Source organism: Empidonax traillii, unplaced genomic scaffold (assembly GCF_003031625.1).
Source record: "Empidonax traillii isolate 1590-97213 ecotype Southwest subspecies unplaced genomic scaffold, ASM303162v1 scaffold36:size2505666, whole genome shotgun sequence".
NCBI lineage: Eukaryota > Metazoa > Chordata > Aves > Passeriformes > Tyrannidae > Empidonax > Empidonax traillii.
Genome location: NW_020955229.1, coordinates 2,009,679 through 2,028,471, shown reverse-complemented (window position 1 = coordinate 2,028,471; position 18,793 = coordinate 2,009,679). Strand labels below are relative to the sequence as shown.

Sequence of the window (18,793 nt, the reverse complement as noted above, 5' to 3'; positions counted from 1 at the left end):
TGGTGAAGTCATGGAACATGCTATTTTAATAATTTGGAACATGCCCCAGGAGTTGATTAAATGATCCTCTCTCTTACTCTGCACGTAAACTGCGCGTTTCCATGCAAACATCAGACGAGTCAGAGCTGCAAACATGAGCCTGCAGGGTCTGCTCTATCCCTGCATGGCTTTTTACTATCTGTTTAAACACTAAACAGATTTTAATAGACATGTACAGCCTGTCAACAGAAATACACCCCTATAAAACTGAACAGTGGGGGAAGTGGACTTGCTGCTGTGAACTTAGTGATAAGGTATTGATGTATCATTTAGTGAGAGGGCTTTTAGAAACCTAAGACCAGAATCTGAGGTTTTGCATCTTCCTTTTGATGAGTCATGACCCCTCTGCAACTTCCTATGCTTGAACAGGCCATCAAGGTACAAGGAAGATACAAGAAATAAATTTCCTCCCTGTGAGGGTGGGGAGGCCCTGGCACAGGTTGCCTGGAGAAGTTTTGGTTGTCGCATCCCTGGGAGTGTTGAAGGCCAGGTTGGATGGGGTTTGGAACAACCTGGGATAGTGGAAGGTGTCCCTGCCCATGGCAGGGGGTGAAAGTGGATAAGATAAGGTCCATCCCAACCCTACCCACTCTATGATTCCTTGATCCTGAACAGCAGCTTTGCCTCGATTTTCCAGGGAGAAGTTTGTGGTCTTCCCTCAAAAGTGGAAACAGGAAGAAGAAATCAACTGTTGTTTGGGAGACAGGACCCTGATGGAGATTTATCATCTCACTCCTGGCTCTGGTGAGTGATGTGGTACATTTTGTCACCTCTTTCCCTAGGGTAGCAGGTTCTCTGCTTTAGTTGTTCTGTGCTATGGTTTATAAGGTTGTTCTGACGTATTTAGATCAACAGACTACACAATAAAGATAATCCTGTCTAAAGGAAACACAATAAAATATCCTCTAAGCTTAATACATGAGAGAAATTCAATTAGGGCACATATCCTTCAACCCTTATGGGTAGGCAACCCATAATTAATTATATATTATTACATAATAACAATAGGTGGGCGCAGGCCCTGTTTGATCAATTTGTTTGGTTATTACCCATAACCAATTCTTGATTATGAGTAATTGAGGGAACTAAAAGAATGACAGATGAAGGCAAAATTCCCAGATCAGAAAAGAATGAGAGACCTGTATGTGTTCAGAGGTGGCAGAATACAGGTATTTCTTGAAATTGCAGCCCTTTATCTTAGACACACCAAACCAGAGATCAACAGCACAATGTAGGTTTGACACTTTTATTAACAAAGAACCCATGGGGCTCATTCATTAGTACAAAATACAATCATGTTCCTGTATGTTAAACAGCTTTTTTTTTTTATTTTGTCTCTTTTAAACTGTTTCACAGTTATCAAAACAAAGCCCCTGCATATTGAACTTATTATTGTGCAAACAGTAATTATTTTTAAGGATCAATTTCTGCACTAAGCCAAGTGCCAGAGAGCAGAATTTAATCTTGTTTTCACCCCTCCTTTGAAGGGCCATGTGTGCTTCCTAAGAAACACGTAATAGTTGACTTTTTTTTTTTTGCAGCAAACAATCTAAGGCCTCAGTTTATCTGCAAAGAATAAAAAAAACCTCAAAGATTTTAAAGGAAAAAAAAAAAAAGCACATCTTTACCCTTCATACTCTTGTTTGCTTGGCCATGATTATACCAGGTAGCACACATCACCTATCAGGTATTACAGTCCAAAAAAAGCACCTAATGTTCTTTAAGCTAATTTTTTGAATTATTAACATGCAAGTTAATACACAGCAACATTACTTTTCAAGTAACTATAATGGTATCTCTGTTTAAGGAAAATATGCTTATTCCCTTTCCAGGTGATGTGAAAGAAAATCCTGCATTGATTGTATGGGCAGGCCCTCACTTAAAAAGGCATGAGAGCTACATCTTGAGACTTATTTTTAGAATGTCCTTTCTAAACATGCACTCAAAATTTTGGTTAAAGCTGCATTTGCTATAGAAGACAATACCTAATGTTGCAAATGAAAAAAAAAAAAAATAACTGCAGTTTGGAAAAATGGATTTTCAGTCTGTCTTTCACACTGATGCAAAAGTGATTTGAGGTGAAGTGCTAGAAACTAGACGATGTAAGGAAGTCATACTGAGAGAAGACTAAAAATATATAGATGTGTATGCTGTAGAAAAATCCCTGCTTCTTAAATGGAGACAGATTTCATAAAAAAACCATTTAAACATTAAACTGCAGTTACTGATGAAATGAAGGAAACTCAATTACTGTTTTTGAAGTTATCAGAAAGTACAATGTTTTACCACATGAAGCACCGGGTTTTAACCCCAAACCCTTCTGTAAGACATATGGAGTAGTTCTAATAGTCCAAAATCCCCTGTACTTTAAAGACAGGACTGTAAACGTGCGTGCCGACAATGCTGTGTTTCTGCTCCTGTAAGTGATCTGTTGGTGGTGGTTTATTTATCCCAATTGATGCTTGGCAGGAAGCAAACATTCTACTTTAAAGGAAGGCAGCAGAAGGGCAAGTAAATGCTGTGCCTTCAGTCTTAGCAGCAACAAACTCTCACTGTTCTAAATGACCTGAGGAAGAAAACATGAAAATATTGCACCAAAACAAAATTAAACAGCAAAAACAAACAAGGAAACACACCAACATATATAGTATGGATAGCAAATGACCAGTGCAGCCCCTGACAATAGATCTTTAGACAAAAATGCAGGAGTAATGAAAAGCTTTGTGCCATTACCAGAGGACTTTGCTCCCCTGATGTCTGCTTTCACTTCAGTTATAAGCTATGTCTATTCTGGGTATATTTACACCTCTCCCTACGCCTCTTATCTCATTCACTAACCACAGAAACCATTTAGGGTCCCTTTTAGAACCTTGAAGTATACTGGAGCTTTAACAAGACTTTTTTTGGTCTCAAATCTGACCGTAAGTAAATATCCAAAACAGAGGTAGGCTTATAAAGGCTTTTGAATAAATAAGTATTGTCCATTTTGCTAAGTATACCTGCTCTTGGCAGAAGGATCCTCCCTTGCCATGCTTCCCCTTATCATGCTATCCATAGGCTTAAGATGCAAAAGAAGAACTCACAGTAGAAGAGGCTAGAATAATTCCCTTAAGAAATCCCTTGAAAGAAAAGCATAGTGCATAAGCTTGTATCAAAGTCCACTTCTTCTCTTCCACACTTGTGTCTCTCACTCAGTAAATGGTTGCCTTCATAGTATTGCGTAATAGCCACTCTGTCATCCGTGATGCCCTCAGGATCGTTATGAGTGATGAAATAGTACCACTTGGCAGTCGTGAGAAGGGCAGGTTCTCATGAAATACGAAGTTAAGCTGGAGTTAAGACTCCACCTTCCAGTAGTGTTCCTTTCCTGGACGCAGACAGTGCAAAGCTGAAGCCCCTTGAACACTGGAATCTTTTGGAAATGTTTTCTTACCCCACATTCTGTTCTACTACACAAGTTCTACTACAGAAGTTCTCAACATCGTTATGTACATTCTTCCAGAGTGTTCCAAACAAAAATATAAGTTCTTTTCTCTTCAGAAGATCCATACATCTCCTCCTCGTACTTTGTGTAGTGTGCCCACTTTTGGGAAAACATTCAGTATTTCATTCGTTCATTTTCTTTTCAGCATTTTCAGGTACTTCTCAAGTATCCCAAGCTTGGCTGCTCCCACGTTATTCTCTGTGCAGACTAATCCAGCAGATTCTCTTTCATCACCAAACGTGCTCATACCTCCTCCTCCATTTTCCTTTGCCTTTCTCGTACACAAACTGAAGTTTCGAAAAAGAAAACTGTTTCCTTTTTAGCTGCACTACCAGCTTAAGCAGCAGAAAGATTAAGACATTCATCACAATGATGCTCGTTACAAATCCTCTTCAGAGCATGAACGAAACGGGCTGAATTTCTTCTACATCAGTTGGATGTGGATCAATCTAGGGAGAGAAGAAAGGCAACAATTACTGGCTGCAATTCCTGCATTTAGGTACGTGTTTTGGTTTGTTGTTCTTTTTTGCCATCTGACAATAAAAACACCACCTGCTATTTATTTTCTTACCTCTGAATAAAGAGGTGGAGGCTGAAACCGGAACTCTTGTATATAAGCAAAGACAGGACAACACAACTGTTCCTCACAGTCAAGGGGTGGTGGATAAGCAGGAACATGTCTGGAAAACTCTTCCTCAGACACTACATCAGCATAATTTGGTGGTGCTGAAACACAAGAGATGCTGCTGTCAAATTTCTAACTGTTTACTCACAGCAAGACAACGTCTGTAGTACAGGATATCCAAACCCATGCAAACTGTATTTATAAAACATTGTACAACTGTCAGATTGTATGAAGAGCATTATACTCATACATATTGTAACTAAAATTACGTGCTCAGTAAGCTTAGGTGATTCAGCAGCAATACAGATGCTTTTAGGGCAACTCCAGCAACAAGCCTGTGCTGTATCTGGATATATTCAGTAATGATTAAATTAAGTTCCCAAGTAGAATTCCTGCTATCATAATTTAGTTATTTCAGTCAGAGAGGGGTAAAGATAAAATTAAGGAAGGCTGGAGTTAGGGTAACCTCACCCAATCCTTTTGGATCTGAGACTTCTCCTGAATCATACTTCCATGGCCTACATCCCTACAGTGCCCATAAACTGGCACTACACCCATCTGCTGCAGACAGTGCTGTGGTGGATAAAAAGAGTTCAATATGTGTTACCTTCAGGGTGTTCAGGCATGGTCAATGCCAGCCAACTCATATCCATACTAAACTGGCTGGTAATGCTGGAGTTTCTGCTTGAAAATCCAATACATGGAATAGTGCCAATCACCAGAGGCATTTCAATCATCAATTTCTTAGCACCAGGAATATGGATATACACCTATGGGACAAACCCCAAACAAAAGAAAAAAAAACATCATGAGACCCCCCTGAATGCTCCTAAAGGCTGCCCTACTCCCTACAACTGCAGATTGTTTAAAAATTAAGAGCTTTCTGATCCCAGATATGTTCAGCTGGCAGCATTCCTTATTTTTCAGCAACTTCCTTCTTTCTGTAACTTGTCTCTAGGTGACTTTTAAAAGCATCTTGACAAATGTAATTATGCACTTGATTTTCAGTCTTCCCACTTCTGAAAAGAATCACCAGAGGAACCCATTCAGCTTGAACTCCTTTCCCACAAAAACCTCTGCAGGTCTCAATCTAAGCTGCTTCTTCCTTAGAAGTATTTTTCCATTTTCCCTGTTCATTCCCTGTTATTTCCATCTCAGAATATCTTCAGGTTTCTCATCTACATATATGGTTTATGATATTTACTTATCATAGAATGGTTTGGGTTGGAAGGGACCTTAAAGATGTAGTTCCAACCCCCCTGCCATGAGTAGGGACACCTTGCCCTAGATTTATATTTGTTGTTCCCAAACTGAAAACTCAGAGCTACTCAGTAATTTGTTCTGTTCCCAACTCAATCCAAAGTCTGTACATTGGAAGAACCAATACTTACAGCTAATGAATATTCTACTCTAATAATGCAGCAGTCAAGTATAGAGGGGGATACAGGTGGGATTTTCAGAGTTTTCCCATTCCAGGTGTCTGTACTCCCAGAGGCAATGTGGTTTCCTCGGACATTGGCAACCATCTGACGGAAGGTTTTTGTCTTCCCACTGGCCAGGTAAGTTTGTGTTTGGAAAATGGCAGCTTTTGGAACAATCAAACGAGAAGAGCAGTTCTCAATTTCTGCATAGATTGGTATGGCTTCCCCTTAGAGACAAAAAAAGTCCAATGAATAATTTGCATTTCCCAACTTTCCTCTGGGAGTATCAAAGCGTGTTACACAGCACGTACATCATCTGCAGTGTTGTGAGAACAATACTTGTGAAGTTTCCTCAAGCTAGTTTATTTTTTTCAGAGTGGTATCCAGGCAGAATTATAGCCACCTACTACATTTTATATATAAACAATGATTCATTTTGAAACATTAAGCGTAATATGAACAAGTTATAAAAGCTTTATTTGCAAACTATGCCCCAATCTTCCTTTTATATATAGTACTAAATGAATTTCAGGATGTTTTACTTTATTTCCTCGATGTGTCTAATGTTATCAAGATGACAAAGAAGCTGCTAAAGCTCATTCACGCAAAAGTGTAAAGCTACACAAATGACATAAAAACCTAATTACATCCCTAATTTTAAGTATCTTATCCCAAATAAAAGCATTTTGTTGTTCTTTACACTCAAATGCACGTGTTTTTTTTGTAAGATTAACAAGACTTCCTTTTAATTTATATTCCCAATGGGAAAGGCAAGATGATGTCTGTTAAACCAAGTTCATATAGATCTTAATTTACTCCTACTGAACAGAATTATTCTTCGAAATATGAAGTGTTGGCTTCACAGAGATAAAAAAACAACTGCTAGGTGTTTAATATTTACATTTTTAAGATAACTACTCTTACCATTACAGTATCCCTTCCTCTCAATTTTGGCACTGAGAGACACTGGCCCAGAGGTGAAAAACCAACAGCCAACCATCTTCTCCTGACTTCTTAGAACAGGTGTCTATAAAATACAGAGTATTTTTCATTTTATGGGATAAAGCTCTCAATCACTTGCAGTTTAGTGTTATCCATGTCATTGCAACCCAGCTCTAAAATCCACTTGATTTGAATCACTGAACTGCTCTGTGCAACTGGAGTTTTGCCACCATGTGAAATGGAACCAAGGTCTGGCAATCTGAACGTTTCTGTTTCAAAATCCCAGTCTGAATTTAGACTTTATCAACTCAGTCAATATAATAATGAAAACTGGTTTTATATTTATCACAATGAAAAAAAAACTGTTTTGCAGTTTTGGTGATAGCCTTGGAATACCCTGACTGGCATTATCTACTTTATATACCCCATAGCCCTTTCCTGTGCAATTACCTATGGGCTGCTCTGTCTTACAGAATCTGGAGATAATGCTTTCAAACTCCTAATAGACAGTGTTGAATATAAAGACTATTCTGCTTAAAGATGTCACTGCCAAAATACTCTGAAGTTCTCTCTAGAAAAAATTAAAATGTGAGCACATAAAGAGGAAAAGCACCCTACTCAAAACATCTCTTAGCTATGTTCACGTCATGATGTTAAAATTATCCTGTAATTTTAAATAAAATAGAAATTACTCATTCATATTTAAATGAATAACCATTTAGATCCAGTTGCTATCATGAAAGTGCAAGGTATAATTTTATATTATTTTCATAATATGGGCTGAGATAAAAGAATCCAGCTCATTAGCTTCCATCTTGCCTATTTTCTCATTACTTAATGCCTGATCTTTCTTATTACTCTACAGTATTTCCAGTGATTACAAAAAAACTCAATGCTTTAATGTGGCCAAATCTGTCACAGGGAAATAACTGACAGGATCTCTGGAGCAGCTGTGTGCACACACTTCATGTGGGAAAACGACATGCAAAATGGAGGGATACGTAACATAATGGCCAGAGCATAAATGACAGGCTGGGCATGATTAATACTCTTCACTAATTACTGTTCCTCAACCTACTATTATTGTAGAGTTTAGGACACTGCAGCCCTGTGAATGTAGTTGCTCTGGTAAGAGTAAACTACTCTACGCTCGTGCATTATTATTATTAAGCCTTATTTATGCATCTGAAGCCTGCCTAACTTTTTGGCAGGAGCATCTCTGCCAGCAGGGATGTAATCAATGGTATTAAAAAAGCCACTCTGTTTGCTATTCACACAACCTAAGATCATCTATTTATAGAGAAAAGCTTAGGGAGCTTACATGCTTTCAGAAGTCAGAAAATGACACTCCAGAATAATATGGGAATGGTAATGGATGTGAATGCTGCCTGGAAATGTTTTATTTTTTTGCAGCTGGCTTTGAAGGCGGGGGGAGGAGCGGAGGAAGGACCCTCTTACCAAGAGAGCTGGTGAGCTGACGTCGATATGGCTGATGACCTGGAGCTCTGTCTGCACACTCTGATCAGGAGCTGCAGGCCTCTCCAGGATGGCTTTCACATAGTACTGAATACTGCCATACTTCCCAGTAAAAGAGGTCACCAGAGGTCTGAAACAAGCAGTCACAAAACCATTACCCTTAATTAATAATTCAGTTCCAAACGTGAGCACTTCCCATGTACACAAACATTTAACCAATTTACAGCTTTTAGGGCCTGGGGGAAACTGAAGCCAACAAGGCCTGTCTGTGGGGTTTGATTAAGAGAAACATATAAAGCTGATATTAAAAAAAAAAAACAACCACAAGACAAATTACATTAAGTTAATGTTGCACTACAAGGGTCCAGCACAATCCCTTCAGGTTGGATTATTTAACTTACTCTTGAGGGAGCTGAAAGCTGAACGGAAATTCGTGTCTTCCATCTAGAAGAATTAAGTTTTCCTCACCTGTAGGATGAAAATGAGTAGTATGTTTTAGTTATTCCAGAAATAGAACAAAGCAGATGCTTTTATAAACTATTTATGTATAAGAACACCCAGATACAAGAAGTTTTTATTGATCCCAGTGGGTTCTGGACTGCAGCCCGTGCTTTATTTATGCTGTGATGTGATTTCAATGAAAAACAAAAATCAAGGAAACATGGGAGACCTTGAGATTCAGTTCAGGACTCTGGCCAATTTCTAATCCAAAATGGCTTCTGCAGAGCATAAAGTAAGTTTCCTTTCCTTTTCAGGAAGACAGCAATTAATCTGCTTTTCCAATTAACAACTAACTAACTTTTGTGCTAAAAAAGCTGCAATTTAAGGTCAGTATGATGAAATACTATTAATACGCGAGCTCCCAACATATATTTATAGAGGGCCTGCTGTTACACAATTCTCAAGGCCTCAATTTACTTTTCCTGCAGCTCAGCCTGAGAGCTGCGTTTCAGCCTCACAGAACAAAATGTCGTTGCTCTGTTTTTTAATTTCCCGACACTGCCATAGGTGCTGCAGTGCCTGAGTGACAGAGCTCTGCCACAGCGAGCTGCCTCTGCTTCCTCAAGCCATTGGAGGAGCCCGACTGCTTCCAGGGTGTTCCACGGGGGTTTCCCAGCTGCTGCTTACGGAGCACGACCCGCACGGCTGATTGGAATTCACAGGCGGGCTGAACCTCTGCAGGGAACCCAACTGCGGGTTTTCTTACAGCCCCATTCCGCGGTTTTCAGCCACCGTACCAAAAAAAAAAATCAGTGGGCGGCCACTGGCGAGGCTGAGGCAGCGTCCCTGGGTGAGGGATGTGGCGCGGGCCGGCGATGTCCTGAAGGGGTCTGAGCACCCGCTGCCCATTTCTCCCCCTCCTCCGCCCCCCCCTCGCTGCCCACAGCGGCCCTGGGCGCCTCCCCCGCTCCCACCCCCGCCCGTCCCGCCTCACCTTCGGGCGGGTCCCTCAGGAGGCTCTGCCGGATGTCCAGGTACCGCACCTCCGCCTCCCTGCGCGGACCGGGCCCCGGCGGCCGCACCGCCACCCCCCAGGCTCCTGCGCCGGGCCCCGCGCCGGGGCTCTCGCTCCAGGAGACGCGCGCCCGCCCCGCGGCCTCCAAGCGCAGCCCGCGCAGCGGCAGCGGCCCCGCCAGCTCCAGCAGCACCTGCCCGGACACCGTGTCCCCGCTGCAGTAGCCGCCGCCGGCGCCGCTGGCGCGCCGGGCCTCGTCCTCCAGCACCAGGGCCAGCGTCTTCACCGCGCCGCCGGCCCCGGGGCCCGGCCCGGCCGCCGCCATCGCTCCCCGGCCGCGGGGGAGCCGCGCCCGCCCTCGCCCGGCGCTTTAAACCCGCCCGTGTCCGCCAGCGCCCGCGGCGCCGCGCGCCGCCCCCGCCCCGCCCGCGCCCCGCCCCCGCCCGCCGCCCATTGGCCGCGCCGCGAGCCCGCGCGCCGCCATTCGCCGCGCACCGCCCCTGCGCCCCCTCCGCATTGGCCACCCGGCCCGCGCACGCCCGGAGTGGCGTCACGCTGCGTGATCGCCTCTCCGGGGCCAATGGGGCTCGGGCGGGCGCGCGTGGACAGCGCGGCGATTGGCGGGGCGGCGGCAGGTCCCCGCAGCGGCGGCCAATGGCGAGGCGCAGCCACCACGTGCACAGCCTGTGGGTAAACAGGCAGGGGAGGGGCGGGGCCGGGCGAGGGGGCGGGGTCAGGGCGGGGCTCCTGAGCCGGTGGCCCCCCAACCCGCAGCCATCCGCACCTTTTTGCCCCCTCAGCCTGCCCCCTCTGGAGGAGTCCTCGGGCACCGGCGTCTGGGGGTCTTGTCTCTCGCTATTCCACCGCCTGTGGTCACTGCTCTCCAGCCCCTCGCTATGGGGAAGCCGTGTGCTCTCGGTGACCCCGAGCTGAGGGGAGACCTTCGTCCTCAGTGGCCCTCGGGCGCTGTCGTGGCCATTGGAGTGTGCTGGGTCGGTCTCAACCCCTCTCCGTTGGCTGGCTGGGGCTGTTAAATGTGGAAAAGTGTTGTGGTGTCGCTGTTCCCCCCCTGGTTTGCCAGGGGGTTCCCTGGGGAACTCGGTGCTGCCTGTGTGAGCCCCTTCCCCACCTCACCGACCAGCAGGTAGTGAGGGGGTTTGGCTGTAAATGAACCAGCCTGGACAGTCTGGAAAGCTCATTGCCCACACAAATACTGTATATTTCTGTACTTTGTAAACCAAGAAACACCCTGCTTCAAGAACTTTTTTCTTAAAACCCCTGTTGTAACTGGGAAGTTAAAGGGCTGTGTGCTGTCACACCCGGCCAGTGACACCTTCCCAAAATGTGAGACTCAGAAGATTTATCCACAAAAATAAACACAAGAGTTTGCTGCTTTTTCCAGTTTTTAGAAGCACTAGCTTAGGAACCCCCCTGGCATGTATAGGAAGAGTGGTGAATGTGTCTGTGTTGATGGGTGAGTGTGGCCAGACCCACCATCCCGACAGGCGAGGCTCTGACAGCTCCACACCCACGTCCAACCAGCCCGAGACACGCTACAAAACAAAACGCTTTGGACTGACTGGACAAACGCCACAATTAACGCTGTTCTCGGCAGCATCATGTTTTACGATGGCCTTTACGACAGCAGGAGCATCTTCCTGAAGGTGTGTGCGGTGGATGATCCGCCGGCATTTCCACGGGTGACCAAGGAGTCACTTCCCGGTCCGAGTCACCTGCCCGCTTGAAGCTCCTGACAGCTGCACCTTCCTGCATTCCTCCGACCCTCTGGGGCACTGCAAATCACCAGCCTGGTGCTTCCCAGCTGACTCAGTTAATTACTGAAATTAGCTAAAATTGTCTTCCAGACTCAGGGCCTTGGCTTTTAAATAGCTGATGGGGAAAACTCCCAGGATTCCTCAGAATCCCTGGCATACCTCTGTGTCCTGTGAAATGTAGCCTCATATTTAGAGTTACTTCTGCGATGAAGCACCTCTCCTTGCCGAGAGCCAGGTAGGCCTTTGGAACACTTTCTGTTGGCTAAAAGTTTGTAAACACCTCAGTGGTAATCGATAATAACCTGGGAAAAAGGAATGTGGTTACAGATGGGGTGAAGTCATGGGCTTTATTTTGACCTTTGGCCACGGACTCTCCAGCTCACGAGGAAGAATTATGTAACTAAAGAAAACAATGCTGTGATGGTTGTCTGAGTTGTTAAAGAATTCTGTGATATTCATATCCCTTTGTGCTTTTGAAATAATTTTTTTCAAATGCTGCATTTAGTTGGGAATTGTGGTGTATAAAATCATGCTATTTTGGTAGTTTTTAGGTCAATTAAACTAATACATGAGTAATTTTGCATAAATCTTTTCCTTATGTCACATTTTTCACATTAGCAAATTTAAGGTTAGTTTTGTAGCTGGTCAAGAGACCATGCTTGGATGTTTGGACATTTACTTATTTGCTGAATTTCCTTAGGTACAATGTATGTGTGCAGACTGATTTTGAGAGTGTGATACAGAGGGGGGGAAAAAAAAAATCAAAATCCCACACCTCCCTTTTTCCTACATGAATTAGAACCTGTGTAAAAGTAATTAATTCTCTTATGGGTTTATGTGACCATTCAAATGTGTCCTCCCATTTATTCTTTGCAAATGCAAGTGAGGTAAATAGGGAAATGAATAAACATGGACAAATGCGTGTGGAACAAAACATTACACAGAATTAGTGAGAGTTGGGAGGCTTCAATAGCTTGGACAATTAGCCTGTAGAGGACACAGTTAATAGGAACATTCTGTTACAGTCAGGTGATACTTATCCCTGGTGTCTGTTTACCCTTTAATACATTTTTTTCATCAGGATTCAAAGACCAGAATTTGTTGAAATTATCATGGAGTGATTGGTTTTCTCATCTACCCATCTTGAGGACATTTTGTGGTGTTTGAGACATTTTAACTGATCCACTCAGTGACGTAAAATGAATGGTAGAATCCAGCCACTTGACTGTTTGAGTCTCTGATGAACCAGGAGGAAGGAAGAGGAGAGGAACACTCAGACAGTTGTGGGTTTTTGTGTGTGTGACTGGTTATCTGAATGTTGGTGCGAAAGAGCAAGAGATATATTGACATGCTTGATTTTATTTTCATTTCACTTATTTTGGCACTTTATGCAGCACTGTGTAAGAAAGATCTGCCTGAACTAATTAGTTAATGCTCAAATTAGTGTGTAAGAGTAAAAAATACACAAAGAAAGGTCTGATTTGAGAATACCCATAAAGAAAGGTCTCCTTGGAGAGTATCCATAAAGCTGTGAACAGCTCTAATAATCACAGACTCGTCTTGAAGGCAAAGGAAGTAGGAGAACATCTTCCTACAGCAGCTGGTGATAGCCTGGCTCTGCTGGTTAATTTGGAAATGACTGCTGTGGTGAGGTCACTGAATTTAGACAGATCTCACAGTGTAAGTTTCTGCAGGCAGTAACTATTTTTTAACTCATTTCTGTGCACAAATGGATAGAACAGGCTATCAGGGCTTGACCCTGCCAGAAGAGTTTCGGAAAGTATGGAATAGATTCCAAGTTTCCACATGGGGAAGGACACATGATATGTAAATAATTTTTTTTTTTTTTTAATGGAAGATACAGGATAAGAAGTGGTCTCAGGAACAGCTTCTGCTTCCAGGAAGGTTTCTGTTTTTCAGGAATCCAAGTAGTAACTGGGAGGGATGTGAAAATCTTGATGAGTATTTGCTGTCTTCTTCCTGCTTGAAGGGAACTGAGACACAGTGAGTCAGGCACCAGCACTAGGAGTTTGCCAACTAAGCTTTTCTGCTCTTAATCAATGGCCTGGCAGTTTAGAGTGTGAAGAGCTATTTCTGCTTCTGGAGGAGGACTTGGGGAAGTGTTTATGAGAGCTTCTAACAGCTAATTTACAGGCTGTGGAGTTCTTATTTGAGATTGCTGTGCTGTAACATCCATTCAAGTGTCTTTCTCAGCCAGTACCAAACGCAGTGGGCAAACAACCGGAGTCTGAGATGCTGCTGAGCTCGGTGGAAGAGCCATGGGACAGGCTGTGCATGAGTGAGGGCCTCACACAGGCAGTGAACGCTGTGCAAACTCCATCCTGACCTTTGTGCGTGGTAGGGAGGATTTGCCCATGTACCTCATCCTTTATCTGCACATAGTTTCAGCTCTCTCAGCAGGTCTGACACATGTCAGGAAGCAGTTGGCTGAGAACAATGTTTACCCCTGAAAACAGGTATTATGGGCTCTTAAGTTCCGCAATAACCCTCAGAATATAGGGCCTTCTTTTTTCCAGATAACTCAGAAATCCTCTTTCTGGAGTTGTTTATGGAGTCAGGGCAGGGAGGGATAAGAGACAATTCCTTTTTTTCCCTTCTTCCTGGCCTTTTACCAGCAAGTTTCTTATCAGCACTGTGCCAAAAATGCAGCCCTGGCACTCCCAATCAGCACAAGAAGGCGATAAATGGGTACTGGGGACACTTACTGTCACTGACAGGCTTTTATTGCTTTTATTCTATTACCAGTAATTGAAAGGTCGGCCAAATTTTTCTTAGACAATTAAGTGACATTTACAGATAAGAGATTGAGAGCAGCCACAGATGCTTTTCCATGTGCTGCTGCCCAGCTAGTCTGATATGCCACTACAGCCAGTGTGTAAAACACCAGGCAAGGTGCTTTTAAGGATCATGCTGTATGTGGCAAATTGAGAAAAGCAAATACTGAGATACTGGCCCAGGAATCTGAAGGTTTTATCTGGGCAGGTGTTTGTTCAGCCCAGTCAGACAAAGCACAATTGTCTTGAAGGCCAAAAAACCAATCTTAATTCAAGGTTATGTCTGGAAATGGAAAATCACAAATGAGAGTAGGAGATGTAGGATGTCCGTGTAGGATTTCCATGTCGGAAATCCAAGACAGAAGAAGGATAGAGTAGGTTGCACATGGTTGATGATGGAGAACCAAGCTGTCAAGGCTCGAGCACTGAGTCCTTGGTTCATACCAAGGGGTGGGAGAGGTGTGTCATCCCTGCGTCAGGGAGGCTGGGGCAGAGGGGAAAGTTGTGGTGCAAACTGCGAGGAATCCTTTCCACTTCCAGTGGCAGTGCGGTGCCAGGACCTTCCCCCTTACCTCCAGGTGAACACCTCTGAGCCTGCCCATGGGACAAAGGTTCCCACACCAGTTCCACACACTGAGATTACATGCCAGCATGTGATGGACCATCATGTTGTTTCATGCACTGGTAAAGAAAACATGTGAGTGACCTGTTGTTTACTTAAATATTTATACAGTGAATCAGAGTGCAGGATCTGTTACAACTCGTTCCTGCACGTAAAAATGATCTAAATCCAGCACTCAGATGGGCAGCAGAGGACTGCTCCAAGGTGGCTTTGGATGTTTACAGCTGCTACAGGCTTGGCAAGGAGCGTGAGTAGAGAAAAATAATGGATGTGGTTAGGACATCTCTTCATCCTGCTGTCCCCTGAGGACAGAAAGATTTATTGGGGCTGTGATGCCTGCACAATTAGAGTGGCCTTCTGGAAGCGCTTCTCTGGAGGAAGAGCTTCCTACAATTGTATCATGTACCCCTCTGCATTTCAGTGACTTCAAAGCAAGGTGGTCAGAAATATTCCTAAAAATATCTGACATGGAGCGAGGATACAGATTTTTGTTGTTGAATCAACTCTGAAACAACAGCTGCATTATTCATGTGTGGATCGTGGTTTGGTGTTCCAGCTCAAGAGAATGAATAGCCAGAAAGGGAAATGGGAAAACAGACTCATTTGGGTTCTTAGTTATGTGCTGCTTTAGCTGGTTCCTACTATGGTCTGTAATTTGGGGGTTTTGAGGGCTTTGTGAAGTACCTTTTTTTTTTTTTTTTTTTCTTTTTAAATTCAAACTGAGAAAACTTGAACTTGGGATGAACCCAAATCTCATACCAGGAAACTCACACTGAAGGGAGATGCATGCCTGGATCTGAACTCATGTTTTGATAGAGCATTCCTGTAAACGGGAATGTGTGCCTTGTGGTGCCACTTCAGCCTTCCCAGTTCACACCAAGCACTGACGTGGCATCACGTCTCAGAGAAAACACAGGTGGCATATCCCAAATCTTTGCAAAGATTGTTCCAAGGGAGATGTTTGCTGGGCAGCCTCTGGTTGAAGGTGACACCCTCGTGTCCGTGTGTGGCTCTCAGCAGCGCAGCAATTTGCAGATGCAGAGGTGTTCCCTGTGAAGCGATTTTTTTTTTCACAACCTGGGCTGTTTTTGTTGTTGCCCAGGCTTAGAGAGGTATTACCTCAGCAGAAAACGGAGATAATGGAATGCTTTATGCCCAAAGGGAATGTAGAGTAAGAGCTACAATGGATGGAAAGTGGAGTCAGCAGCCTGAGATAACAGGAGTGACGGGCAGGACGGGGAGCAGCCTGGGATCAGTATTTGGCTTTTGCTGCTATTTCAGCATCGTTTGAGGCATAGACACAGTGGGTTGATTCTGTCCTTAAGGTGTGTTTGTCGTGAGGTGCTTCTGCCTGATATCAGATTTTTGGATGTTCTGAGAGAAATGGGAGTGTTGGGGAAGTTGTACAAATCCATTCGGATATTGACCTGCCGTGCCTGGCGTAGCTGAAGTTGCTCCATGACATGGAGCCTCTTCATAACACTGAGGGATGGTTTGGAGTGTCACAGAAACTGCCTGGAGTCCATCTAGTCAAACTAACCCAGTATCACAAGCTGCTACTGCTACAAGTTTTCCTTGTGTACCTTTTCTCAAGCTTAAAGCCCCAGCTGGTGTTTCAGCCATCACATCATTGTGGTCCCTGAAGCAGGAGGGGCACAAGTGAAAGCAGGGCACTTGTCACTGGTGAGGGGTGTGCAGAGGGAAATTAGCCCTGGATGGCAGAAGGTGGAAAGGTACATATACCCGAAAACAATCCAACTCCTTAAGAACCTTTCCCTGAAATCTGGTGACCAGAATAACCTTGGACCTGTAAGCCAGGCACTGAATCAGCCAAGGATGTTCTGGGTATCCAAGAGTGGACATGAAGCTCCTGGCTCCAGTGCTTTGGAGGGATGGAGAAGACCCCCAGCAAGGAAGGGTGATTGACACATCTGGGGGAAAAAAAAATCCTCTTACAGGTAGCCAGCTGATGCTGCAAGACATGAAATCTGATTATTATTATTGTCTTAGGGCAGAGCTGCACGTTCATGAGCATGTCCCACTATGGAAGTGAAACTGAATCTCTCTCAAATCATTTCATAGGCCCTGGGGAAACCAGGATGTTTTGAGTCACATTTTCCTCCTCTTTCATGTGTCTACAAGCAAAGGCTCTCACAAACACTGCAGTGGAGCATTCCAGAAAGATACAAAATCTTACCATAAAGATGCCAGGACCTTGCAACACTGTTATTCTTTCTAACCACCTCTGGTTTTTATTCATCTTACTTCAAGGAAATGGTGGCTTAATTCAAGGTAGTTTCTCAATAGTAATGTTTTTATGGCCACTTTGTATGGGGTTGAATCATCCCCCTTACAGGATTTTTTTTAGATACCTATCAGGAGTTATCACCCTTTCAGCCTTTCCTTTGATAAGCTAAAGAAGAAATGGAATCTTTTATGCCTCATATCCTGAGGCTCATTCCCCCAAACCCAGGAGTTTGTGTTTAAACCGGTGGCCTTTTAAAACCGTTAGTGGGTTTAACGACATTTAAAAACATTTCAACATTTCTTGGAGAAATTTGTCAGTTACTGGTTCAAGCTGTGATTAAAACAGAAATGAAAAGGCTGGGCTGGTCATGGCTCATTAAGCCTGTATTTCCTTTTAAAATAAAGTGCACAGGTTATTCTTAAATGTAGTAAAAGGTTAGGACTTTTAATTCCAGTTATTACATGGATCTGTATGTTATAGCCATGCATCTGTGTGTTATAGCCATGCACCTATATGCATATGCATAAATATATATGTATAAAAGAGAAGGAGAACACATCAAACTCACTTGCCATGGTAACTGTTGTTGTGGAAGCCAATAGTGGTCAGCTGGCCGTGAAAAGCCTGGGAGATAAGAACACACTATTAATGCTGTTCATTTTTAGAAGTGAGCACAATGAAATGGCTATTTTGACAGTTTCTTCTGAAATGTGAAGTATGAGGCATTGTCAGAGCCAGGATACAGGGCTGGATGGACTTTTAACTGCCTGCTGTTGTGATTCTTATCTTCCTCATCGGGGTGAATTAGAATTCTTTGGATCAATGAAAGTACACAGGCTTTTCTTGTATCAGAATAACATTACACATTCTCTTGTCATTATAACACACTAGAAGATTATTTTCAGTGATAATGACAAGACCATGTCAATCACAGGACTTTTGTAGTGGGAATTTGCTTCTTATTACCTCTTTCATATGGCAAATTTTCCCCTTTCTCTGTCTTGAATTACCACTCAGAAGTTGGTAGCAAAAAATGTTCCAAATTTTAAAAAGAGAGAAAGAAAATGTCTCGCTTGTGCTGCCACCAATGCTCCAAGTTATACAGGCATTAACTTGTCCTGTGCATCCATGATTATAAAAATGGCATAGGCAGGGGATACATTTTGTTCTGCCTAAATATCTGCACAGATCACAGCTTTTCCCTGATAGACACTATTGTTGGAAAACATTAGTATGCACTACCTGTATTTTTCCAGTGTTCAAAGGAAGCAATCACAGAGCACTTCATTTATTTTACTAAGAGCTCAGTAAATGCTGCATCGTTGCCTTTCTGCAAAGAATGTATTTTCATGTAGAGGCATTATCATTAACAGATTCTTTTCAAATTCTAGTAGGAGTGTGATAATTTTATTTGGCATAATGGAGTTTGAGCACTTGTAAAATTTGATTGTTTTAAGGCCTTTAATTTCCCTCCACACTTCATTTTTTAAACTTAATTAGGTTCACTGAGAATTTCTTCTGCTTATACAAGTTCTAGGCCCAATGTTCGATCTTGGGCTCAGTGTGTGATGGGAACTTTGACTGTTGGTGTCCAGAGGATATGAAAAATGGAAAAATAGATTCCAGAAGGTGCTGACTGTAAAGCAACTGCACCAGGAAGTTAATTGTAAAGAGCAAAGATTCAGCTCAAATGCTGATGGAGCAACTGACTTGAGGTGACTGAAGTTAGACAATCTGGATCCTCTTGGTGTCTCTGGAGAAAAAAATGAGCATTTTTAGATATATCTGAGACACTGCCCTGGATTTAGAAGTCTCTCTAAAATTTTTAGGAAGTTAATTCATATTTTCCAAAATTAGGGATGAAAGTTTGCCTAAACATCAGTAGTATTTACATGCTAAGTTGGGAAGAT

The 18,793-nt window shown here is 43.4% G+C and overlaps 1 protein-coding gene across 1 annotated transcript; it reads right to left on the bottom strand.

Annotated features, from left to right (window-relative positions):
- Window positions 1–1,271: 1,271 nt before the first annotated feature.
- ARRDC4 (arrestin domain containing 4) lies at window positions 1,272–9,779 on the bottom strand. The gene is made up of 8 exons (XM_027877976.1): window positions 9,423–9,779; window positions 8,389–8,455; window positions 7,970–8,117; window positions 6,494–6,596; window positions 5,540–5,733; window positions 4,756–4,918; window positions 4,095–4,249; window positions 1,272–3,972 (listed from the first exon to the last, which is right to left on the bottom strand). The coding sequence occupies exons 1-8, from the start codon at window positions 9,766–9,768 to the stop codon at window positions 3,916–3,918; spliced, it is 1,233 nt and encodes a 410-aa protein (XP_027733777.1). The 5' UTR covers window positions 9,769–9,779; the 3' UTR covers window positions 1,272–3,915.
- Window positions 9,780–18,793: the final 9,014 nt, after the last annotated feature.

Excerpts from the sequence above, each read along its gene's own strand:
- ARRDC4 (XM_027877976.1), bottom strand. The coding sequence starts at position 9,768 with ATGGCGGCGGCCGGGCCGGGCCCCGGGGCCGGCGGCGCGGTGAAGACG. Across the intron at positions 8,456-9,422 it reads CCTGAGGGACCCGCCCGAAG|GTGAGGAAAACTTAATTCTT; the intron begins GTGAGGCGGGAC and ends TTCATCCTACAG. Across the intron at positions 8,118-8,388 it reads AGCTTTCAGCTCCCTCAAGA|ACCTCTGGTGACCTCTTTTA; the intron begins GTAAGTTAAATA and ends TGCTTGTTTCAG.